The sequence below is a fragment of the Camelus dromedarius genome, chromosome 17 (assembly GCF_036321535.1).
Source record: "Camelus dromedarius isolate mCamDro1 chromosome 17, mCamDro1.pat, whole genome shotgun sequence".
Lineage (NCBI taxonomy): Eukaryota > Metazoa > Chordata > Mammalia > Artiodactyla > Camelidae > Camelus > Camelus dromedarius.
In genome coordinates, this window is record NC_087452.1 from 45,108,208 (window position 1) to 45,134,402 (window position 26,195).

General features: G+C 49.2%; 1 protein-coding gene and 1 long non-coding RNA gene across 8 annotated transcripts in view; one reads left to right on the forward strand and one right to left on the reverse strand.

Annotated features, from left to right (window-relative positions):
* Positions 1-6,933: 6,933 nt before the first annotated feature.
* On the forward strand, positions 6,934-22,306 carry LOC135323364 (uncharacterized). 4 transcript variants are annotated; one of them, XR_010384966.1, is made up of 3 exons: positions 6,934-7,049; positions 18,847-20,020; positions 20,993-22,306. It is a non-coding gene; the product is annotated as an uncharacterized LOC135323364 (long non-coding RNA). The 4 variants fall into 4 exon arrangements; XR_010384964.1 differs by lacking the exon at positions 6,934-7,049 and adding an exon at positions 12,330-12,990 and having other exon boundaries at positions 13,824-20,020; XR_010384963.1 differs by lacking the exon at positions 6,934-7,049 and having other exon boundaries at positions 19,328-20,020; positions 20,993-21,179; positions 21,542-22,306.
* CMTM7 (CKLF like MARVEL transmembrane domain containing 7) overlaps positions 11,778-26,195 on the reverse strand; it is a 44,706-nt gene continuing 30,288 nt past the window's right edge. For 2 of the 4 annotated variants that reach the window (XM_064496807.1, XM_064496806.1), the window contains 2 exons: positions 19,156-19,329; positions 14,319-16,542 (listed from right to left, as the gene is read on the reverse strand). In XM_064496807.1, coding sequence (XP_064352877.1) covers positions 16,288-16,542; positions 19,156-19,329 — 429 coding nt within the window. In that variant the 3' untranslated portion in view covers positions 14,319-16,287. Of the gene's footprint in view, positions 12,331-14,021; positions 14,104-14,318; positions 16,543-19,155; positions 19,330-26,195 lie in introns of those variants that run through there. The other 2 variants (XR_010384962.1, XM_031469824.2) reach the window with 2 other exon arrangements.

Genomic DNA, 26,195 nt, shown 5'->3' on the forward strand with positions numbered 1-26,195 from the left:
TTCCTTTTACAAAGGTAAACCCGATTGCTTTTTTTTAAAATTTTTATTGAAGTATAATCAGTATACAATGTTGTGTCAATTTCTGGTGTACAGCACAATGCTTCAGTCATATAGGAACATACATATATTCATTTTCATATTCTCTTTCACCATAAGTTACTGTAAGATTGAATATAGTTCCCTGTGCTGTACAATATAAACTTGTTTATCTATTTTTTATGTGTTAGTATCTTCAAATCTCAAACTCCCAATTTATCCCTTTCCACCCTCTTCTCCCCTGGTAACCGTAAGTTTGTTTTCTGTGTCTGTGAGTCTGTTTCTATTTGGTACATAAGTTCATTTGTCTTTATTTATTTTTTTTTTAGATTCCATGTATAAGTGATATCATGTGGTATTTTTCTTCCTCTTTCTAGCTTACTTCACTTAGAATAACATTCTCCAGATCCATGCATGTCGCTGCAAATGGCATTATTTTATTCTTTTTTATGGCTGAGTAGTATTCCATCGTGTAAATATACCACAGCTTCTTTATCCAGTCAACTGTTGATGAACATTTAGATTGTTTCCATGTCTTGGCTATTGTAAAGAGTGCTGCTGTATTATTTTGTGCTATCTGTGTTACAGGTATCCTTTCATAGCTTGCTTTTTTCAATCAATAGTATTTTGAAATTTATCTGATACATATAACTCTCATTCATTCCTTTTAACTGCTGTTTGGTGTTCTGTCCTATGTATATGCCACTGTCCTATGTATATGCCACAGTTTACTTATCACTCCCCTGTTGATGGAAAAATTTTTTTAAATTTTGGATCATTTTAACCCGTGTTGCATTGAACAAACGTTCTTGGAAGTCTTGTGCAAATGTGTTGAGAGTGTACTTAGAAATCAAATCGTTGGGTCAGAGGGTATATGCAGTTTCATCATGGCTAAATATTTCCAAATGGGTCTGCAAAGTGGGGGAACTAATTTTGTTTATAGTTGCATTAGCAGTGTGAGTGCTGGTTTCCCCACTCTTGTCTTGCACTTAACCTTAGTTGGTCTTGTCATTTTGGCTGATCTGGGACTGAAACGGGCCTCATTTTGTTTTACATTCCCTGTGTTACCGGTGAGCCCGATCAGCTTTTCATTTGTTTGTTGACCATTTAGGCTTCCACACATCTGTGGTTTGTTTGTTTATATCCTTTGCTTTTTTTTTTTTTTTTTTTTTTAAATATATTGAGCTTTTCTTATTTGAGAGTTCTTGGCTTATTATAGGTATTACCCTTTATAACATGCCTTGGAAATACCTTCTCCTAGTCTGTGAATTGTATTTTAACTTTGCTTTTGAGGTTACCTCAAGATCAGAGATGTTTTACTTTTTAAAATGTTTACAGATTTGCATCTTACGTTTAAGTACTCGATTCTGCCTTGATTTTTGCATGTGATGTGTCACACCCTCTGATTTATTGTTTCAGGCAGTGACTCTGCTCCTCTGACAGAAAACGTTGCCTCTGTCATCTACCAAGTTTATGAATATTCCTGAGTCTGCTGCTGACTTTCTTGGGCTGTTTTTCTCCACCTATGCTAATACCACAGTCTTGATAAAATCTTAATATCTGATAGGGCAAGTTGAAAATGGCTTTATTTTTGGCACTTTTTAAATTTTAAAGACTTTTTAAATTGAAGTATAGTCAGTTACAGTGTGTCAATTTCTGTTGTACAGCGTAATGTTAGACTATTTTTTTAGAGCAGTTTTAGGTTTACAATAGAGAGGAAGGTTACAGAGGTACTTTACTTTTTACTATAAATTTTTAAGATGGATTTGGCAAGTTCCTTAAAAAAAAGAAAAACCTTGTTGATTTTTTTCTTGGAATTGCAGTGACTTTATAGATTCATTTGGGGAAAAATCATTTGTGATTGAACTTCACAGTCATGAACTACACTAAATCTCCACGATTTAGGTCCTGTTGTTTTTCAGTAACGCTTTATGGTTTTCGTAAAAGTCTTGCACATCTTTTGTCAGAGTTATCCTCAGTACTCACTTCTTTTTTGTAATTCTCACTTGTTTTTCACTTTGAAATTAGCCTTCTGTATTCTCCCCCTAGTTTAGAGTCCCCATTAGATGTGTGGTGTCCAGCCTCTATTTCATTTATTCTCACTTTACTATTTCTAATTCATTCTCTCTCTGTGCTACTTTCTGAATGGCAACCTCAAACACTCATTTTTTTCTTAAGCCATATTTAACTTCGTCATTGAATTTTTAATTCTAATTTGTTGTATAGCAGCTCCATTGAATTTTTAACTTCATTTACTGTATTTTCTTTCAGATTACTGTATTTAGATCCTAAATTGTTTTGCTGCTAATTCTCCTCCTCATTGGATTTACCAAATCTGTCTCACACTGGTCGCTGCTATCATTTGGAGTTTCATAACTCCTGGTTCCCAGTAGCTCAGCCCTTTTTATTTGGTCCTAAGTTCTGACTCGGCCTCCTGTACACTTGGCCTAGCTTCTGGAGACCCTCATCTATTTTCAGAGCATTTAACATCTACAAAAAGATTGTTCCACCAGAAGCCAGTTAGAGAGAGAGGGGATAACTCAGTGGTAGAGCACGTGCTTAGTGCCCACGAGGTCCTGGGTTCAGTCCCCAGTACCTCCACTAAAAGAAAAAAAAGAAGCCAGTTGGAACCTGCTATTGGCACTGCACAAACCAGTGGCAACCCATTGCTCCTGCCCTTGAAATCCTCCCGTTGGGTTTAACCTAAAATCTACATGGGCAGCAGAGAGAAAGCCAGCTCTTCATAAAACCAGCCTCTGTGGAGCAGGAGGTAGAGTTGGAGACTCTGAAATTTAAACCACCCTGGGGCCTCTGTGTCTATCATACTAAGTAACCCCCAGGTTCAGTGACTTCAAAGCGTTCAGCTCATGAGTCTCTGGGTCATGGTTTAGGTTGCGTGGTTTTTCTGTCCTTGGTAGGGCTTACTCGTGGTCTGGGCATAGGCTTGCTGTTGGCTGGAAGCTCGTGTTTCTGGGTCAGCTCCCCGTCACCAGGGGAGGTTGGTCCTCTTCCCTGTGTCTCTCAAACCCTGCCAGCAGACTGGCCCGAGTGTGTTCTCAGGGCAGTGATAAAGGGGCAAGAGGGACAAGCCCCAAGGGGTACGTGCTTCTCAGGCCTCTGTTTTATCCTGTCTTGACATCCCACCCGCGTAGCTCCTTCCTTGAGTACATGCCCTCACCGTAAAGAGTGGTAGCCCCCCATTGATGGGCTCCTCGGATTCAAGAATATTTGTACCCAAGTGTGAATCTACGTGGGAGTCCCTTCACTGAATGGGTTGTTAAAGTTCTCTCCTGATAAGGAAAGATTCCAATTTAATATGACACTGTGCCTCTCGGTAGAGATAAAAAGTATGACCTTTTAGGGGGAATCAAGCAGATTAGAAGCTGAATGTGTGCAGTTCCTAAGCTTTTGTTAGCCTGTAGTTTGTGCTGGACAGAAACGGCCCACCCGCAGTGAGGGGCCCTGCCCCACAGTGCTCCACGTGTACGTGTGGGAGCGACAGGGAATCAGGCAACTCTAAAAATGGAAGCTCTCTAGAGGAGGGCCTTAGGAAAGAGGGCTCTTCGGGGGTTGGAATCTGTGTTTTTCCATTGTGCTAACCCAGACCCTTTGAGTCATCTCTCCAGTGAGCAACCAAATGAGGGAGCAAATGAACCTCCAGCGCCATCCAAATTTGTCTTAATTCACCCCTGGCCCTTGGGGCCCTGCAGCTGGGTTAGGTGGGGGTGACATATTGGACATGATGAGATCTGGAAGATGAGAGGAAATACATCTGAGACTTGTCCGTATTTGTAAAAGGGGAGTAGGGGAAGGCCCACTTCCCCGGGCCTCCTTCTGGGGTCGGACATGTTAACTCCTGATCAGTTGAGATCTGTCATCACCCCTTAGGGAGGGGCCAGATCGTCCTCCTTTCTGGACCCAGGAGTTGCCACTTTGCTATGGTAGGTAGACAGTGGGCAGAGGAGGTTGGCCGTAGAGTATCTGGGACAAAGTGTCCAAATTTTCTATCTACACAGATTTGAACAACAGGAAACATCCACCTATTTATCTGTTGAAGTCAAAGCAGGTGCAAAAGCCCTTGTGTGCCTAGGAGCTCAGTAGACAGACTAGGTAGTCACCTTGTGCAAGTTGTAAATAGATGAAGACAGAGCAGCTGGCCCTGCAGGAGTCATCCATAAGGAGGAGTCCTATGTAGTTGGCGAATAAGACAAATCTTTGCAGGGAAGAGCTACTTCCATAATTTCTCATTGGGCATCTCAGTCTTTCTGGTGGTTCCATACCCATGGTGGCTTTGAGCACAGTCCATTGATAAGTAGTAGAGATGGTGGCCACACATGTTAGCTTTTCCATATGTGTTTATCTCAGTGCTTTTCTCTAGATGTGGTTGCACATAAATATTGAGTCTGTAATTACTTTTATCTTCCCAATATATGGTATGTCTTTACTAGTCCCGTCCTGGGTGGCCCAAAGACCTGATAATACAGCTGGTGACAGCCCATGAGCTCATATACAGATACTGTTTGTTAAATTCTTGGATGGTGGCTAGAAGTCCCACGTGAAGTCCATCGCATCGCACATGTCCTTGGCTGCGGGTGTTCAGCCATCTGCCATCCCTGGATCGCAGAGGATCTGCTCACCGTGGAGGTGGGTGAGCTCTTTCATCAGTGGCTCCTGCCAGCTGGCCCGTTCTGTACGTAAGACCTTCATTAAACCAGCAGTCCATTGGGGAAGATGTTATTTCTGTCTAAAGGGTGGGCAACCACCTGTTTGTGAAGTTAGTTGACGGCTTAGGGACCGAGTTTGGTCCTTAATTGGAATATCCCCAATATTTTCATGATAGGACTTTCTAGAGCTTGTCCCCTCTGTGGAATTTAGAATTGCAGGATGTCAAGTTGGAGACTGTTTAGATTAGAGTTCAGTAATGCCCACAGGAGGAAGTTCTTCAATGCAAAAGCTCCGACGGAGGCTGGGAGGCCGGGAAGAACCCAAAGAGTTATTGTTGCCAAAGCCTCACCCCCAGCCCCGCCCCCGTCAACCCACAGCCGCTCCGTGGTTCCTCTAGGTCTGAAGGAGATGGAGGCTCAAGGCTATGGCGTCTTTCACTGCTGCCTATGCTGCTTCCAAGATGACTGGTTATTGGGGCTCTCACTCAAATGTGGCCACACGGCTGATGACTTGGGGTGGAGGCTGTAGGAAGATTCCCAGGCTTGGGGTGCACTGTTTCCAGTAGCTCATACACCAAGCGGCCAGCTTTGGTGTGGGGCCACTTTTTTGGTAATTGGTAACTACGACAAAGTTTGTCCTTAATTGATTGTGAACTTTCTGAGCTGTGATAACAGCTCCCAAGATGGTACTGGAAGGCAGGCCCCTTGGAGTCTGTCCTTGTCAGGGGCCCATCTGTCTGTCATCGGCTGCGCTTCGGTGGCGTGTGATGCTGCAAACGCAGCTCCCTCTGTGGAGCCCTCACGGACATGCCTGCCTGTGCACTGAGTCCCATTGTCCCAGGTGTGTCCACACCACTGATGCTCTCTCACAGGAGAATTCAGGGCGATAAGTGTACCGTGTGCTGCGTCGGGTGAAGGCAAGCTGATTGCGTCCACCCCCCACCCCCATCTGAAAAATAAAGTATTAGCAATACCTCGGGCTGCAAATTAAGAGCCAGCACATCCATCCACTCCGGTGACGTCGGACACTGGAAACGAACGTGGCCACCTTCCTGTTCAAATATCCAGGGCCCACAGGAAAGCTTCCAGCTTCCATCGGCCTGACCGAGGTGCAACTTTAAGGAAGCTTGGAATCTCCCAAGAAACCTCCCCCCACACCCCCCGCAGTCGTACAAAACCTCGGGTGAGAAGACTGTATACCTTTTCTTCACCCAGGAAGAGGCGCTGTTTCCATTGTTAGGTTTGGCAAGCTTTACCCTCAATGCTGTATCTGACTGACTGACATGAGCCGCCAACAGCAGATGCAGCCAGTGTGTCCCGGGAGCAGAAGAAACCCCAAGCACAGTCCAGGCCAAGACCAAGCAACCCACAGATCTGCAGCCGGTACCTAGTAAGTTTGAGTGTTTAGGGCCTCCTCCTGGGTGGGAGTGAATTCGGAGACCCAGTCTCACACCTGATCCGTGTCCCTCTGTGTCACTCTGCTGTAAGTTTATCCATCTGAGTGGAAATCAGCGCAGACCTAGGTCTTTGCCCCGCAGGAGCTGTGGAATGGCTCTAGGTTTCTGTGTCTGCTGTTCTGTACCCCTCAGAGCCCTGCTGGTCTGCTCTGCCTGCCCCTTTAGTGCTGTCAGTTGCCTGACTCTTCATCATAAAATACAGGCGTCCGTGTGGGGATTTCCTGGGCGACCTTTGTCCTGGAATTCAGAGGCCTCATTACCCAGGATTTTTATTTGGGAGGTGGGCCACCTCTTCATCAGATGACTTGTTCATTTGAGAATCTTGGTGGCTTTCTGCCCACCTGCCTCTCGGGGCCTACAGGTCTTTCTCTTTCCCGTTCCCTGGCCATTCACTCGAGGCTGTGTATTTTCTTTGGATGGGCAGATGCTGGGTACAGAGCTCCGACCACTTGGGGCGTCTCCCTTCACTACTGTCCTCCAAGGCCACCCCTGAGTAAGGCTGTTAGTGTGGCCCCTGCGTATCCAGCTGAACCACCTGTGTGGCCGTGAATTCGCGAAGGAGGAAATCCAGTACAAGAACGTGCTGCTGCGTGGGCCACCTCTGTGATCGTCTGCGCGGTGCCACGGCACGGTCCTTGGGAGACGCTGTGTAAAGCCTGCCTCTGGACCATCTGCCCTGTAGGGGATGGTCCAGAGGCATACATCTCCACTGACTCCTGTGTCCCATTGGCCAGCGTCGCCCCATGAGGCAGGCACACAGGTGAGCTGAGTGGGTCCCCTGGCGACGTCCACAAAGAAAGCCCTCCTGGCATGACAGTCAAGAGCTGTCGGTGAGGTCTGCAGTCCAGCTCTTCGGTTGCCCTGTAGTGACACTGCTCACAGCCCTAGCAAGGTAGGCACCACAGCGCCACCTGGGTTAAGAGGAAGGGAGGCCAAGAGGATGCCAAGTGTTGCCTGAAAAGGGGTGTCTGTTACAGCAGCATAGTGAGAAGATTACATCCGGGGGGGGGGGTCCTTCCCATTTAGTTATAAATAATGGCCGTCCTTTTTTGTGCTTTCTAGGCAGTGCCTCGAGCAACACGTTCAACTATGTAATGAGAAAAACAAAAGTGTGGTGAATGGGAGATTTCAGAAGAGAGGAGAACTAGGATGGGATGGGATGGGATGGGAAGCACGTTAGTGGGGTTAAATGGAGGCAATGTCAGGGACAGGGATCAGAGCATGATCCGAGGATTTTTCTTTTTTAATTGAAGTGTACACAGTTTACAATGTTGTGTCTATTTCTGGTGTACAGCATAATGTTTCAGTCATATATATACATACATATATTCTTTTTCATTATAGGTTACTACATGATATTGACTATAGTTCCTTGTGCTGTACAGAAGAAACTTGTTGCTTATCTATTTTATATATACTAGTTAATATTTGCAAATCTCGAACTCCCAAATTATTCCTTCCTACCCTCTTTCACCATGGTAACCATAAGATTAAGATTATTTACTATGTCTGTAGGTCTGTTTCTATTCTGTAAGTAAGTTCATTTATTTATTTTTAAAGATTCCATATATAAGTGATTTCATATGGTATTTTTCTCTTTCTGGCTTACTTCACTTAGAATGACAACCTCCAGGTCCATCTATGTTGCTGCAAATGGCATATTTTATTCTTTCTTATGGCTGAGTACTATTCCATTGTATAAATACACCACATCTTCTTTACCCAGTCATCTGTCAGTGGACATTTAGGTTGCTTCCATGTCTTGGCTATTGTATATAGTGCTGCTATGAACATTGGGGTGCATATATCTTTTCAAATTAGAGTTCCCTACGTATATATGCCCAGGAGTGGAGTTGCTGGATCATAAGGTAAGTCTATTTTTCATTTTTTGAGGAATTTCCATACTGTTTTCTATAATGGCTATACCAAACTACATTACCACCAACAGTGTAGGAGGGGTCCCTTTTCTCCACAGCCTCTCCAGCATTTATCGTTTGTGGACTTTTGAATGATAGCCATTCTGAGTGGTGTGAGTTGATACCTCATTGTCATTTTGATTTGCATTTCTCTGTTAATTAGTGACATTGAGCATTTTTTCATGTGCTTATTGGCCATTTGTATGTCTTCACTGGAGAATTGCTAGTTTAGGTCTGCTCATTTTTGGATTGGGTTGTTTGTTTTTGTCATTAAGTTGTATGAGCTGTTTATATATTCTGGAAATTAAGCCTTTGTCAGTCGTATCATTTGCAAATATTTTATCCCATTCTGTAGGTTGTTATTTTTTCCTGTGGTTTCCTTTGCTGTGCAAAAGCTTTTAAGTTTAATTAGGACCCATTTGTTAATTTTTGTTTTTATTTCTATTGCCTGGGGAGACTGCCCTAGGAGAACATTGCTGAGATTTATGTCAGAGAATGTTTTGCCTATTTTTCTTCTAGGAGGTTTATTGGGTTTTGTCTTACATTTAGTGTTTAAGCCATTTAGAGTTTATTTCTGTGTATGGTGTGAAGGAGTGTTCTTACTTCATTGATTTACATGCGGTTGTCCAGTTTTCCCAACACGGAGATGAGGATTATGATTAATCTGAGCGCCTGAGGTCCAAATAAAAAGTGTCAGGGGTGCTTCTGATCTCCAACCCTGGACTCGGCCCAGCGGGGCTCTCCCCGCCGCCACCAGCAGGTGGCGCTGCGGGCGCGTGTTTCCCCAGAAGGAAAGGCGAGTCCGCAGGGAGAAGTGGCGGCGCCCCGCAGCGCGGCTGGGGCTGGAGGCCTGGCTCCCCAAGGAGGGCCCCGCCCGGGCCATCAGGAGGAAGCAGCTGACTTCCTGCGCCTGCCTGAGAACCACCGCCCAGCGGGGTTGCAAACCCAGGGCCCAAGGGCTGCAGCTAGCCCCACACAGCTTTGTTTGGCCTAAAAATCCAGATTCCCACTCCTCTCCGTCCCTTCAGGCTTCTGGCGACACCACCGAGCAGATGTTTCCTCACCATCCGCAGGAAAGACTGCTGCTCGGAGAGGCGCTGGGCACAGCCTCGATGTGGCTCTCTCTACAGTGGGGCAGCGGGCAGCAATAACAGCACTGCCCCTTCCCCTGAGGACCTGCGAGGAAGCGCATTATCCTGAAGGACAGAGCTGGGGACCAGGGAGAAAACCGACGGCAAGTAAGGTTGTGGGGAGAGCACTGCCCCTCCGCGTGCACCCCCTGCCTGGGGAATGAGGGTTTTTCTTTGTTGTTTAGTTTTGTGCATATCACTAGTCAGCATGCCCATTACTGAGACCCTTACCACTATTCAGAACTGAGCCAAGCGGAGCATTTAATGCCATAGCATTTCATTCCCCATTTTGCACAACTCTATATAGAGTTAATCATGGTTGGTTTGGTTTTTTAAAAAAATAATCCCCAACAGGCCACCAGGCACTCCAGTCTCCTTATAAGGTCTGGAGGCACCAGGTATGCTCACCGAGGTCTTCCTAAGGAAGTCCCTCTGGCTGTCCCACCTCCTTCATCCTGGGCAGGTCACCCTTTCCATCTGTTTGGTGCCCAGTGGGCAGCCTGGCAGCTCCCTTCATCTCAGGGGGCACCTAATCTTTTTTTTTAAGTGGTGAAATCCCCCTTTTTTTCAATCTAAATTACACATGAAATTCCATTATCTGAAACAGGAAATGCGGTATTAATGTAAGTTATTAATTTACATTTATAACATTTACTTATTCTGAGTCAGTCTCTAAGAGTAATGGGTTTCATTTGAAATGCACACGATTTGGAGGAAGAAGCTCCTTGGGGCTGTAGCTGCATCTTCCATTAATTCCGCTGCTTGGTCTTGGCTGTGGGAGATGGAGAAGCCTGGCTCACCCAGGTCACGGAAAGTTCTCCTAGGATCTTCTTGGACCAGCTGAGGGGCAAGGCCAGCCTTCCCTGAGGGCTGCACGAGGCTGGCCCAGGGGTGTCTACTATCAGCTTTTGCCCCTGATAACAAAACAGTGTGCATTTTTAGGTGTTCAAATGTATTTTGCACATAAAATCAACATGTGAGCCCCTTGAAGCACCTGTGAGAGTTCAGAAACCACCCCCTGGTAGGGAAGATGTGGGGCTGAGGAGGCTGTTTCCACAGCAACAGGAGTTAGCTTTTTCTGCCAGGAAAGAGGCCTGGGAGGTGGTAACAGAGGCAGGGGGCCAGCTCTGGGTCACTTCAGCATCGTGGCTGGAGGTCCAGGCTGAGGGCTGGAAGAGAGGCCTCCCTCAGGAGCACACTTGTTTCCTTCTCGGGGCCTGTCTGCAGACACCAGGGCCAGCCACCTGTGGAGGAAACCAGCTGGCACAGGCCAGCTCTTGCCATGTCCTGCCTGCCCAGAGGCCCTGGTTGGGGTGGTGGTCGTCACAGGCCAGGGCCCCTGTTCTCAAACCCCAGAACCACACTTGCTGTCAGTTTTCTCCCTGGTTGCCCTGCTCCACGGCCCGTCCTTCAGGATAGATGTGCTTCCTTGTGGGCCCTCAGAGGAAGCGGCAGTGCTCTTACTGCTGGCTGCCACCCCACTGCAGAGAGAACCACACCGAGGCTGTGTTAGAGAGCCTCTCGGAGCAGCAGTTTTTCTTGTGGGTGGTGAGGAAACATCTGTGCAGAGGCCTGCCCGAGGGAAAGCACCACCCTCCTCCCCGAGGCTCTGCTGGCCAGGAGCTGCCTGCTCGTGGGGGATGCTGTGGGCAGACCCGCTGCGGGCTCCTCTCTTGTGCCCTGACTCCCGTCTTCCCCCCAGGGGTTCAGTCTTCCCTCCTCTCACATCTTGGCTTCGTCCTGCCTGGTGCTTGGCGGGTCATCACCCTGTGCGGGGAGCTGGGGTGGTGGGGAGTTTGGCTTACACAGCACTGCCCTGGTTGAACAGCCCCAGTGACGGCCTGGTTTAGAGGAGACACACTTCCCACAGCCTGTGTGCTCTAGCACCAGGATGCTTCGCTGTGGGAACACGCACTGGCCTCTGCGGGGCTGTGCCTGCTGCAGGGTGGGTGTAACTGGGCCTCTGTCTTCCTGTTTCAGCTGCTTAGGGCCTAGACAGTAGGATTTACATTGCTTTTTTTCTTTTTTAAAGTGTAGCAAAATATAGGTAACAAAATTTACCATTTTAACAATTTTTAGGTATATAGTGGGGTGGCATTAGTTACATTTATATTGTGCAACCATCACCACTGTCCACCTCCAGAACATCTTCATTTTCCCCAGTGGAAACTACCCCGTAAACACCAACCCCCTCCAGACCCTGGCACCCCTCATTCTGCCCTGTCTCTGCAGGTTGATCACTCCAGGTACCTCATGGCACTCATACTCGTCCTTTTGTATCTGGGTCATTTCACTTAACATCCCTGATGGTGGCATGTGTCAGAACTTCTCTTTTTAAGGCTGCATGTGTTGCTTTTGAGTCTTGTGTGGACAGTGCCAGCTACCACCTTTAATATCAGTTTACTCTGAAAATACCCAAATCTTGAGAGGCCAGTACCTTCTGCATCCTTTATTCTTCTCACCTCCAGGAGGGCACACGAGTGCAGACAGCACTGAACACTTCCCCATGGGTTCCGTGGGCTCCTTCAACTTCACTCTGGTTTTTCAGCCGTCTTCTAGTTTAGTAACAAATCCTTCTGCAATTCGCCAAGTCATTTTATTAAAAAACACAGCTACACATACATAATGGTAACAGGAAAGGATTCGTGTGATCTCCTGTTGGGGACAGGCTGCTTCCTAGGGCCTCACTTTAAAAGAGAGGGTATCAGTCAAGACCAGATGTCCGAGCTAGCTACATTAGGAGATGGTTGTGTTTTTAGAGACTTAAGGCAGCTTCCCTCCCCTTGAGGGCTGGGAAAGTTGACATGGGAGGATTTGGAAAACGCTCCATTTTAAGTGGTCACAAGTTCCTGAGGCCGGTCTGAAAGTGAAAGCAGGAGGGAGAACCCTGATTTCCCTGGAGACTGCTCTTCTTTCCCAGATGGGGAGGAGTCGTGTCCGAGGACCTGAGGAGGGCTGGAGAGAGAGGCTGGACCAGCTTAGGAGTTGGAGGATGGGCCCCTCCTGCGCCCACCACCCTGGGCTGGACTCGGGCGCAGGGACAGCGTGACCGGGGACTCTACTGCCCCTCCTGTCGGCGGGGCCTCCTGCAGCGCCGGGAGGCTGTGGGGTCCTCAGACGGCAGCATCTGGGGAGGGAAGGGCAGAGTCAGGAGGGCTGCCCGCAACTGCGCCCGCCTCGCCTCAACCCGCGCAGGGACTGTCTAGTGCTTTTAAGTACATTCCTAAAAAAAATGATAAATGAAACAGTGCCTAGGGGATTCCTCCCCCACCCAGGCTTGCTCCTCAGAGGTACTTTAACCCCTTCAGCTGATTCTTTTGGCTCTTCCTCCCTAATTTTAATATATTTACACCAGCATTTAGAGATCTGTCGCCTTTAGACATTACTAACTTTCCTCCACATTCATTTTTCATCATTCATTTTTTTTCCTTAAATGGCTTTACAGAGATACAATTCACAGACCATACAGTTCACCCACTGAAAGCGTACAGTCCCATGGTTTTCACTATAGTCACAGAATTGTGTAACCTTCACCACAATTTTAGAGCATTTTCATCACTTCACAAAGAAGCCCCCTTGACCCATCAGCAGCCAGCCGCCGCCTCCTCTCAGCCCTAGGCAACTACTTAACTACTCTGTCGCTGTGGATTTGTCTATTTTGGAAGTTTCCTGGAGTGGAACCCGACAACCCGTGGTCCTCTGTGACGCTCCTTTCACCCAGAGTTGTTTGCTTTTGGCCAGTGAGACTATTAGGAGATTGAAGCTCTGCTGTGGCAGCTCAAACAATGTAATGTATATAATTTGATATTTTTAATGTTGTTTTTAAAAAACAAAAATGAAGAAAGGAAGGGCTGGATCAAAGAAAGAGGTTAATGAACCAAAATAGCTGGTTTGACTTTCAGCAATTCTATTTCTAGGAATACTCTAAAGATTAAAAAAAAAATTACTAGTGCAGTATAGCGGTATATTTAGAAGGATGTTCACTACAGCACTATTGAGTAGGGAAGAATGTTTTGGTTTTTTTGGAGGGGAGGTAGTTAGGTTTACCTATTTATTTTAATGGCGGTACTGAGGATTGAACCCAGGACCTTGTGCATGCTAAGCACATGCTCTACCACTGAGCTACACCCTCCTCCCGGGAAGAATTTTTTTTTTTAAATCAAAAAAACAAACATAATGCCCCCAAATAGGAGTCAAGTTAGGTAAATGGCACCAACATGCAAAGGAGTCAGTGCAACAGCACAGAGCCATGAAGGATGCCCTCAAGTAATGAAAGTGACTGGTGGGGGTTTAGGTAGGAACCAGAGAGAAGGTTATAAATACACGAAGTCAGATCCTTTCATAAAGGCCACATCTTGGGGGGAGGGTGTAGCTCAGTGGTAGAGCGCCTGCCTAGCATGCATGAGGTCCTCGGTTCAATCGCCAGTACCTCCATTAAATAACTTTTTAAAAAAAAAAAAAAAACTCTCTCTCTCTCTCTCTCTCTGTATATATTAGAGGGACAGACACCAAAGTAGGTGCTATTTCTGGGTAGTGTGATAATGGTTTTTACTAAAAAATGATTTTTTTTCTTATTTCCATTTTCTAAATGCACTGCATTTTATTCTTGTCATTGGGAAGCTTGCTTAAAGGAAACGCTTCACTGACAGAGACCGAGATGCTCGGGTGTGGTGGGCACGGTGGACACGGGCCTGGAGTGGAGGTGCCTGGGTTCTGGCCCCTGCAGCAGGGCGGTCCCCACTGCTGAGCTCCGGAGCCTGCCCTCCTGTTCCCGAGCAGAGGGAGCATTCACAGGTCATGTGTCAGACCACAACTCACCGGTGGACTGGGTCACACAGGAAATCTTGTAGGACAGCCACACGCTCGCCAGACAGAGGAAGGTGGCCAGGAACCCGAAGATCTGCATGGAGAGAGGGGAGAGGAGGTGCCCAGGCCAGCCACTCGGGCAGCCCTTCCCGCTGCCCCTGTCTGTGCCCGTTCCTGCACCGACCGGGGCCTCATCTGAGCCGGTCACCTGTCCTGGCTCAGGTGCACAGGTGAGGCCCACCCCGGCCCCAGCTGGGACACAGCCAGGCCCCCTGGGGCTCTTCTCTAGAGTTTAAGTTTACTACTGAGCTGGGGCCAAGGCCCTGGACTTTATCCTGGGCAAACAGGAAAGAAAAAGGAGGAACTGTACATTTTATTTTTGGGGTCTTAACATTTTAACATTCCCTTGGCGTGGCTGCCCTGTCTGCACTTCATCCACAAGGGCTGCACAGCTGTATCAGAGCCAGGAGCTGGGCCTCGGGAGCGGGTATTAGGTTTGCACCTAGTTGGGTAATACTGGACTGAGCGAGCTCAGGCGGCACGCCTTTCCTCTCTAGGCTGTGAGGACCGAGTCCAGCGCAGCCTCATCCTCTGTAGGCGAGAAAGAGGGCCTCCCGGGAGGCTCATCAAATGATGAGCAGCAGACATGGACTCTGGTGTCTCACCGGGACCTCGGCAGCCTTTCCTGACGCGTCATTAGCAGCCACAGCTGCTGCGAGGTCCTGAGGCCTGACCGTGTCCGCACCAGGCAGTGTTCTAAGCTGCCCTCCCGTTCACCCTCACAGCTCTGCCGGGTGGGCGCTGTGAGCCCCCCTCCCCTTTTACAGCAGAAGAAATGAGGGACAGGAGGTCAGCTGCATAGCCTGAGGCCACAGCGCCAGCGAGGGTGACTCCGGAGTCTGAGTCCACCTCCACTCCGTGCTGCCCACGTGTTGTCAGACTCGCCAGGTGCACAGCCAGGAGCCCCTCCCTGTCCGGCAGACCGGGAGCAGCCAGGACAAGGCAGGATTTTCCAAGGTTGGTTTTCTTCTCAAGCCTGGCTGTGGGGTTTTCACATGCAGCTCCGCCTTGGCCACTGCCTTGGCTCCTACTGCACCAATTGTCTGCACCACGTAATCAGCTAGTTAGAGCCCGTCCCAGCCTCTCATTGTCTGTCCTGCACAGTCAGCACATTGTAGGCCATCCCGGGGTCCAGCTGTCTGCGCTGCATGGCTGAGCAGTTTATCACAGGGCTGCACAGCGCTGTCTGGGACGCCAGTGCCCTGGTGGTTCACTGCTTCATGTGCCTTGGCCTCGACTCCTAAGCTAGGTCGGCACTTTATCATGAGCCAGGGGCTTCTCTTTCTATTCCCTCTGGCTCCCCCAGCCCAGACTTGGTCCAGGACACAGAGATGCTGTGTGACAAACGAGATTTGCTGGCATTCCAGGGCTAACACCATTACGTGCAATGTGAATCATAAAGGCCACTGGGAATCTCCCCACGCGGTCCTGAAACCTCTCTCCACTTCCCGGAGCCGGCCTGCAGGGGGCGCATGGTACCCTACAGGTGCCAAGCATCCCTCCTCCCGGTGACTGCCCAGGGTGGGATGGGACGGGGGCTGGGGGGAGGCCGTTAAGGGGCATGAGTGGCCAGAGGTTAGGCTGCCCCTCCACACTGCCCCCCTCCATGCACTAACCCACTCTCAGCCCAAAGTCAAGAGAATTTTGGTACCATGTGGTCAGGAGTGACTCACAAAGAGACCATTTCTTAAAACTCATTTTTAAAATTTTGCCTGCTCATCAGTGAGGCAAATCAGTTCTGGCCCACAGGCTACCAAACTGCAAACACAATTAGCTAAATCAGAAATCGCATGACAGGAACCTACAAATCTAAAAAATAACGTACAGATGCTTCTGTGTATCTGCGAGCGCTTGCGCGGTAAGCAGAGGGCGCCCCCACAGCACTGTGTTTTCGTGCACTTTCATGCTGCTTCTCTCCGGGCTAGCAGATGAATCAGTTTTCACCTCCAAGAGGTACAGAAGTGTCATTTCCTGGCCTCGATACAGTTAAAAGTCAGCAAGGGCACAGTTGGGACTCACGGCAGGTACCACAAGCTGAGGACAGCGCTGCTCCCATGGGCCCAGAAGCGGCCTCAGAACCTTTCTCTGCGCAGGGCTGAGGCAGCCATTCAAACCTACCTGCCCCTCGATTTTAGCAGTGGCCGTGAGAGAGGCCTGGACCGCGGGGCCATTTTAGTTTACCAACAGCCCTGCTGACCCACCTGCTGACACCCTCGGTTCAAGGCTCTTTGGAAACTGCTGCTGGTCGATCAAGGTGGGTACTGATTCTGAGAAAGACAGACCCTGGAGAACAAGCCCTTTGCTGCCCCATGAGGAGAAAATGAGCACTGGGAACAAGAATTCGCTCCTGAAGCCTCCCCGGGAGTGTCCTCACCGCTCCAGCCACCAGTCCGCTATGGCTGTAACTTCTGGAGGCCGCCACGATGGACGCGATGAGGAGGAGCAGGGTACCAATTAAATAGTGCAGGAGTTCCTGGGGGCAAAACAAAGCAGAGCAGTGGGTAGGAAGCTCCACTCCTGGCTCCCAGGGGCAGCCAGGCATCAGGAGAGATGAACGGAGGGGAGGGGCATTTCCTCTTCTCCCTGGAGCACCCAATGAGCGGCGAAGCTCAGACAAGGGAGGAGGGCTGGCCCGGGTGAGGCCAAGCGAGAGAGGAGAGGGAAAGGCAGGAAGAGAGGCGACAGAGACAAAGGATGCTTCTCGAGGGAGGAGAGACCCACTAAGCACTGCCCGACTCCTGAGGTCAGCCTGCCGGTGGCACCTTGACCTCCGGCCAGAGCTACTAAAAACCAAACAAGCTGCTCACAACGCCCAGGCTGCAGAGTTTAAAGGGGGCTCCAGCTCTGAGAAGCAAAGCCCCTTATGGAGATGTGTGCCTTCACTCCTGCTTCCCAGAAAGTTCTGGGTTAGCAATGTCCTGGCTTCAGTGGCTGCCTGGAGGGTCTGCTTGTTCTGTGAGCCAGAGTTCTCGTTCCTCCCTCTGTCTCTTCTCTCCTAGGGCCACTGTGCCCTCAGGCCAAACTGCAGAGGCCTCTGCAGGAAGGGCCCGCTCGGCCTTTGCCTCCCTGTGGTCCACCGGGCGTCCCCTTCCGCCCATTCTCACTCCACCATAAACTGGGATCTGCTGCCAGGATGAGCGGGGCCTGTGTCACGCAGCAGCGAGACAGGGCTTCACCGCCTCCTTCCTCCCTGTTCAACACCAGATCGGAGGAGAGCCGGGGCTCAGGGCTTCGACCATGCTCATTTTCTGTTGTCTTTGATGAGAATTGAGAGGTTATTCCTTCCTGAGGTTCTGCCCATCAGGACAGGCAGCTGTGAAATTTGGGGAAAGCATCCAACTTCAAGCTGCAGCTCCTCCTAGAGCTGTGCAAAATCAAAGATCCTGGTTTCCCCCTTAGTGGCCAGAAAGGACTAGCACCAGGCAGACCAGAGATTTTGACTGAAGAGCTGAGTAGTAACTGGACGTTCCCTGCCTCCAAGATTATCACCCACGAGGAAAGAGGAGTGTGCCACGGGGTGGGGATGACTGACAGGAGAGAGTCCTGAATGGAAGACGCCCAACAGTGCTGGGCCAGGACGTGTGTGCGCCTAGCCTGCCCCCACTCACCGCCCCCTGCCGCCCCGCTCCCCTCCCCAGCGTTTCTCCTCTGCTTGTTCATTACCAGCATCAGAGGGGCCCAGAGGGGCTGGTTCTCAAAAGAAGGAGAAAGGTCCCATAACTTTGAAAGGGGCCTTGTGACTCAGGAACACCAAAGAAACTTCTCTCAAAATAATATAGTGAGTAATAACGTTAAATGTGAATGATTAAAGAACCCAATCCAATCAAGAAGCAAAGCTGTCAGGCGATGTAAAAGGCAAAGGTTGGGGAGAGTGGAGGGATAAATTGGGAGTTTAAGATTAGCAGATACTAACTACTATATATATAATAAGCAAAAAGGACCTACTGTGGAGCACACAGAACTATATTGAGTACCTTGTAATGGCCTATAATGAAAAAGAATATGAAAAGGAATATATATATATATATATATATATATATATATATATATACACACACAACTGAATCACTATGCTGTACACCAGAAATTAACAACATTGTAAACAGACTAAACTTCAATTAAAAAGAGAAAAAGAGGTCAGACTGTATGCACGACACACATTCAAAGATTCAAATAGATTGAAAGTAGAGATGGAAAAGATAAGTCATTCAAACAACAACCAAAAGAGAGTGGTTAAACCAGTACCAGACAAAACAGATTTTAAAGCAAAAAGGTTACCAGGAACTTGTACGTGAATGTTTATGGCAGCATGATTCGTAATAGTCAAAAGGTGGCAACAGCCCAAAGGTCCATCAGTGATGGATGAGTGAGCACAATGTGGGGTGTCCTTTCACTGGAATATTACTTAAGTGCAAAAAGAAGTGAGCTGATACACACCTACAACACAGATAAACCATGGCAACACTCCACCAAGTGAAAGAAGCTAGTCACAGAAGACCGCACGTAAGATTCCATTCACATGAAATTACACGGAATATGCAGAGTAAGAGAAGTTATGAAGACAAGGTAGATCAGTAGTTGCTGGGGGCTGGAGGCGGTGAGGCGCAGGAGGTTAACAGGTACAGGGTTTCTCTTTGAGGTGACGAAAAGGTTCTACAAATGACCGAGGTGGGGGTTGCACAACTCAGGACTATACTAGAATCCATCGAATTGGGCACTTCAGACGGGTACTTGTACGACACGTGAACTATATACCCATAAAACTTTTTTTAAATAGTAGGAAGAAAAAGCTCTGGCAGCTTCTGAAATCTTTCCTCAGACTCCCCCAGTCTACTTAGCGGACAACCGCGTAGACCACCGCCCGCATCTCCCTTCCACGCTCCTCCTCCAGCTCACGCACACGCAGCCCACTTTCTAACGCAGGAGACAGTAAGACCAGGGTGAGAGGCACAGAGGCTGGAAGGTGAGTTTTAGAAACCAGCGGGACGTCCGCTGCAGGGTGGGAAGCGCAGAGCTGAAGCAGCGGAGGATGGTGAAAGGGGGGCGGGCAGGGTCGCGGGGGCCCAGCTGGCACCTGACTCCTTACCGACAGGGGCCAGCTGATGCAGGTGAGCGCGCGGTAGAGGCGGAAGAGGTGGACCAGGTAGAAGGCGAGGATCATTATCAGGTTGCAGACGGTGACCACTTCAAAGTAGCTGTAGGCACTGTAGCTGGTCCACACAGAGCTCCTCACGCAGATGAAGGCGATCAGCAGCGAGACCTGGGACGCAGACACAGACGTCAGGGACCCAAGCCACCAACAGGAAACTGCGGGACCACAACAACCCAGGTCACTCCTCACCAGCTGGCTCGAGGCCGTCAGAGTGCCATTTCCCGCAGGACAAGTTTGGGAAATGCGCCATGGTGAATGCAGACACGGCAGGAATGCTGGAAATGACAAGCAGGACCTCGCCACTTATCTGCTGGACCTCAGAGTCCGTGTGACACTGGACCTCAGGCTTGCAGAGTAGGCTGAACTCTAGGGAGCTGCCAACATTTGACTGTTTTTGACCCGCACAAGATGGCGATTCACGTGTACAGCCTACCCGCTGGCAGAGAGTGAGTTACTGTTCACTGATGCCTGATATATACCATCTCACCGAGGCTTCCCAGCACTCGGCCGGTCGATGGAATCGCCCCCACATTCCTTTGGAGAAACCGAGGCTCACAGGCTCAATAATTCGCCCAAGGCGACTCAGCTTGTAGGCGGCGGAGGTGGGGTTTGAACCTATGTCTGTCTGACTCCAGGGACCGTGTTCCTCCACGTCAGGTGACAGTAACCCTCACTCACCACAGACAAGCTGAGGACGGCGGGTGTGCTACCAGCTGGTTACGAGGTGCTGCTCGCTCACCACTGGGCTGCGGCGGGAGCTTGCTGAGTGTACTGCTGCAGGAATGAATGGACGTGCAGAGTGAGTGAATTAACGACCTATTAATGAGTGAACGGGTCAGGTAAATTACTAGAACGTAGGAGACCTATGGGATGAGGGGAGAGAAGATTCTGAGTCTGTGAAGGCCGCTCATGAGAATAGTCTTGTTTGTTCACCCTACACGGAATAAACCAGTAAACGCAGGTGGTAGACATATGTAAAATCTTAGGGTCTATTTTAAAAGCACAACTAATGTAGGACAAAGGTCAGATACTGTACACTGCCTCTTCCCTACAGAACGGTGATTCTCCGAGGGGGGTGTGTTGATTTTGTGTCCTACAGGACACTTGGCATTCCTGGTCATCCCAGCTGCAGGGGGAGGCTGACAGCGCACAAGACAGCTCCGGTAACAAAGGACTGTCTGGCCTCCCGTGTGGCCCTCAAACTGCTGGGCTGCAGCCAAGAAACCTTACTACAGAGAATGTGAGTCTACAACAAGGGTCACATCCCAAAACGGATCTAATGCTGGTTCAAGTGGCCAGTGCTAAAAGTGCTCTATTTCCTATAGAATCACAGACATAGAAACATTATGGTGACTAAAGGGGAAAGGAGGGAGAAATTAGGAGTCTGAGATTAACAGATACACACTACTATGTATAAAATAGATAAACAACAAGATCCAACTATATAGCCTAGGGAACTCTCTTCAACATCTTGGTAATAGCCTATAATGGAAAAGAATCTGAAAAAACATATAAGAATATATATATGTATAACTGAGTCACTTTACTGCCACCTGAAACTAACACAGCATTGTAAAATCAACTCTACTTCAATTAAAAAAAAGAGATTAGGGGAGGGTACAGCTCAGTGGTGGAGTGCATGCTCAGCGTGCATGAGGTCCTGGGTTCGATCCCCAGCACCTCCATTAAAATAAATAAACCTAACTACCTCCCCTGCAAACTTAATTTTAAAAAAGAGATTTAACTGTTAAATTTTTTTTTTTTTTTGAAGCTCTGTTTCCTCAAGCCCCTCATTGCCCGCGTTCCACCAAGGTCCTCGGTAACAGGTACAGCAGCGAGAGGACTCTGAGCTTGAAGCCTGCCGAGGTGCAGTGTTTTGCTCCACAGATCAGAGCAGGAGTGCGGCTCTGACAGAGGGACCCTCGACATTTGCATGTTTCCCTTTACTAATGAGCAACGTGAGTATTTCCATTTTTTCGGTTCCTCTCCAGCCGGCCACAGTAATATATATAACGATTCACACCTTGAGGCTGTTTTCAAGCTCCAGGGGAGGCTGTGCTCCACTCAGGAGTGTGGTGCCGGTCAGAGCTCTGCTGCCTCACCAGCCCGGTTTCCAGGCCTCGTCTCCCTGGGAAGTCCAGGGGTCCCCCGGCCTGGCACTGACCCCCTCACACCCACATGCTGGGGTTTTTATTCAAGGCCGGCCTTAAAATGCAAATAACCCAGGATTATGCAGTGTGATTCCTAGGCAGAGAAGTAATTTTGCACCTCGTTTAATGCAAAGATGAGAATAATTTTTACAACTCTTCATCTGTGACAGGGTCTGCTCTTTCTGGTGGTGACACAGACAAGTGGGAGTTTCCCCACCAACAGAAGGGGCCTGGGCAGCCCTTCCCCTCCGCGCCCCGGGGCGGAGTGCCCTGCTCGAGCCCGCCGTGAAGTAAGACTTCCGGGATTTTGAGCACTGGGCCTGGGGCCGCCCACCATGTGTGGCTCTTTAGAAAAGCCCCATTTTGGACAATCTCATTTACACAGTGGGTGGTGTGTGTTTGCACACGCTCCTGAAAGCTTCCTTTTGCCCGAGGAGTGGTTCTTTAGCTAGCCAGCATCTTAGCTAGAGCGCTTAGAAAAGAGAGAGTTGACTGACTCAACACTTTCCAGGAACTCTTCCAGGCGGTAACCTCCGCAGATGCTCGAGACCCTGAATTACCTAGATCAATGATTTGGGGGCAGCCAGAAAGGAACGAGACAATGGGAAGACAATGAGAGACAAGGCCTGGGGTGGGGGCGCCCCCTGCCCCACCAGCCCTCTCAGGACTTCTCCCTGTTCTGGTCAGAGAAACCGAAGCAAAGAAGGCTGGAGGCTTCTGGAAGACAGATACGGTTCTGTTTAGACTGACTTCACCATCAGAAGGACGAACCTGTCCCTCAGGATGTCTTCCTAGCTCCTCTCATACAGGTTTTTCTTTTACAATGAACTGTCTTGCTAGTTGAAAATAAAGTATCTAACATAAATGACCAGGAGTTTAAAAGTAATGTTGCTACTAACTACTATATTAAAAATAAACAACAAGGTCCTACTGTAGAGCACAGGGAACTGTATTCAATACCTTGTAATGGCCTTTAATGAAAAAGAACCTACACATGCAGAACTGAGTCACCCTGCTGCACACCAGAAACTAACACAACACTGTAAATCGACTATATTTAAATAAAGAAAATCACGTATATGCGGAAACTAAAACAATGACACAAATGAACTTATTTACAAAACAGAAGCAGACACACAGACCTAGAAAACAAACACAGTTACTGGGGAGGGCGGGGAGGGGGAGTGGAGGGATAAATCGGGAGTTCAGGATTTGTAGGTAACAAACTACTACGTATAAAATAGATAAACAGCAAGGTCCTACTGTAGAGCACAGGGAACTGTATTCAGTATCTGGTAATGGCCTACAAAGAAAAAGAACCTGAAAAGGAATATATGTATGTAACTGAATCACTTTGCTGTACATCAGCTGTGAAGCAGCAAAAGGAAAGCAATGTTTTGAGAACCCTCAGCGCAAAGCAAGGCCCCGGGAACGCCGTGGCCCTGTTGAGTCTCACTGGCTTCACCTCTGATTAGAAACCACCTCCTTCCCTAAAACCGTGTCCTTCCTGACTCTGTTCTCTCAGAGTTCTTGCTAGAAAGAACAAACGGTTTTTGTGAAAGTGGCCACGGGTTTCCAGTTCACAGGAGACAAAGCAAACTGAACTTCACCTGAGACAGAGGGCTGTCCCCAGAGAAGACTCTGGAGCCAAGACAGGCTGGTCCTAAGGGCACGGCCAGGTGCCCCTCGGCCTGGTGGGTCTCCCTCCAGGAAGACTCGGAATTCTGAAGTCTCAGGTGGACTTAGGAGATGACCCCTGGGGGCCTCGGGGGCCCCTGCGCCTGGGGAGGGCCCCTCAGCACACCTGTCCCTGACCCCCTCACGTCCGGGCGCGGAGCGAGCCTGCGTCTGGCTGAAGGTGGCACCGGACACTTTCTATTGGAGAGCTCGGGGCCGGGTGCCAGCAGGTCACCCACCCCACCCGCTCGCAGGGTTTCTAGTCTGACCTTGGAACACTGTTTCAGTGAGGGCCAGGGAAAGTAACGGATGAAAGGCAACACCAAGAGGCCCCAGACCAACCCTAAGAGGCCCTTCTGGAAGAACTCAGGGGCTGAAGCCAGGCTCGTTCAAAAGTCAGTGATGGGAAACGGGATTTGGAGATGCAAGTGGGCCCATCAAGGACTGCTTGGCCTTGGGCGAGCAGGCAGAGAGTCTGGCATGTTCCAGCGTTGGCTGAGTGCTGCCCTGGGGTGCAGGGAGGTGTGCCCCGCCTCCTGGGGAGGCTCCCACGGGTCACCACCAGGAAGTGGCCCTGTGCCACCTCATGGACACCACGTGCCATAAGGGATCAGTCGTTTTTCAGATTCACTTGTTCCCTTTTCTTGTATTATAACGATCACATAATAAGATGTAAAAAGCATTCTTTCTGACACGTCTTGTAGATATGACACGTCTTGGCAGGTATATAGATCTGCCCTTTCCTTTTACTGGCTGCAGCTCCCTCTGACCCCGGGGTTCTCAACCTGACACTTTGACCTGGACAATGCACTGTCGTGGGGGCACTGTCTGGTGGGATCCTCAGCTGCCACCTGTCTCTTGGATTTCCTTTCTGTCACCTTGGCCCTCCCTGACTTGATGCTCCACAAAGGCCACACCCAACCAGGGGCTAAGTGCTTGATTTTTAATCAAGTTCATCCTTACAACCGTCCTAGGAGGTTAATACTGTTATCATCCTTTTACAAGGAAAATGAGGCACAGAGAGGTTAAGTGACTTGCTCAAAGTCACACAGCAGGACTGAGAAGCCGACTGGGCCCCCGGAGAGAGGCTGCGCATCCCTGCTTCCCCACCACCACGCTGCCCTGCCCCCAAGACCTGCTTGTTCCTCTCCAGGCCCCACTCCTGGCTCCTGGCCTCTGTTTTCAGCCAAGGGCTCAAATCTTCTGTCTGGTTCCCACAGGGAGCGAACACGGAACAGTCCGGGGGACTCTGGATGATAAAAAGGACCCCTGCCCTTACTCAGACTCCTTCCACCTGGGGGGCAGGGCTCTGGGGCTCAAACTCAGAAAGGTGGGCCTGTTGGAAAAGGGGTCCATGCCAGATCAGCTGCCTAAATGACAGGGTTGCTCTAATTATCTCATCAATACTTGTTCATTAGAGAAAAATTAATTCAGGGAAGTGCCTATTTAAGAAAACAAGTCACCCCTAATCCCACATCTCATTAGAGATCACCACCACCCCTGGCATTTGGGGGGCATTTCTTTCCACATACGGATGTTTTGAGCACTTACGAATTACTTTTCCTTTTCAAAGACTGGATTACACTCTGTACATAACTTTACACCCTGCTTTTAAAAAGATAAGTATTTCATCATCCGTAGTCACCTCCCCCCGCCCCTTATTCTGCTTCAGAGCCTTTCTCATCACCCAGCAAGCTCTGTATTTCACCTGTGTGTTGGTTATCGTCCATCACCCCCGAACGCAACCCCCTGCGATGATGGGGGCTCCGATCTGTTTTGCTCGCTGTTGTTTCCCCCATGCCCAGAACCCTGAATGGTACAGGGGTTCCACACAGGGATTTGCTGAATAAATGAACGAGTGAATGAATGAATGCAGTTTTACGGCCCATTCCTGAAGCCCCCCGTGTTCCTGGCCCCGTGTTCCTGGCACTGAGCAGGGCCAGGCCCACGCAAGCTCAGACGGGACAGACAGGTGGGTAGAGCATCACCACGGCCGGGTCCTACCTTCCACACGCGGGAGGAGACCAGTCCCTTCAACATTTCTCCTGTGCACCTGAAACAAGTGTGGGCTTCAACCCCAGAGGCAAGGGGCATCAGGAAAGCTGTGTCAAACACACGCACAGATCGGGCCAGAGCGATGCTGTGGTTCGAGACAAGCTGGCTGTTCAGCGCACAGCCCAGCCGAGGCTGCTGCCTCCTGGTGGGTCCCTAACTGTGCACAGTTTACCTGTGAGCACCCGGCAGGGCCCCTGACGAATTCCCTGCTGCATCCCCCGTGCCCAGCACAGAGGAGGCCTTTAGTAACGTGTGCAAAGCTGGACTCTCCGCAGCACCGCTGTGAAAATGGCCTCTTCTCTGCAGTCACTGCCCCTCAGCCCTTGGCTCCCGTGTTGCAGGCCGCAGCACTGAGCGCCGGCGTTTGCACTGGGGGTGGACGTGGGCGGGGGGTGGAGGGTATCTTAGCAGATGCCACCACGACAGGCAGGTAGCGCCTGGCAACCCTGAAATATCTGTGGATGAGTTAAAACATGGGATGGGAGCTGCTTCACAATAATGTGGGTGTACCTGGGCACGAGAGGTCTTCTGGGGGTGATGGACACGTCCAAAATTTGGATTACACCGATGGCTGCACAACTCTGTCAGCTTACTGAGTTGTTATTAAAACTAGTAGCTTTTATGGTATGTGCACTATATCTCAACAGAAGCTGTTTATTTTCATATGGGGATGTATATATAAAATAGATACACAAGGCCCTATTGTACAGCACAAGAGACTATATTCAACATCTTGTACTGGCCTATAATTGAAAAAAATATGAGAGTATGCATGTATAACTGAATCACTACTTCTGTACACCAGAAATTAACAACACTGTAAATCGACTATACTTCAATAAAATAAAAATAATACGGGGAGTCTAAGGGGGTGAGGATGTATTTCAAGGAGGACTGGGCATGAATGGGTGATGGCTGTAGCTGGGTGAGGGGTATGCAAGGGTCCCCTGTGCTGTTCTCTTTACTTTTGTATACGTTTGAAAATTTCCATAATGAAAACGTTAAAAATCTAACACCTAATAACCTCAGAGGAATAACAAATAGCCACAAAGAGGAGAGAGGGGAGGAGAAAATGAACTGAGGTTTGCAAGC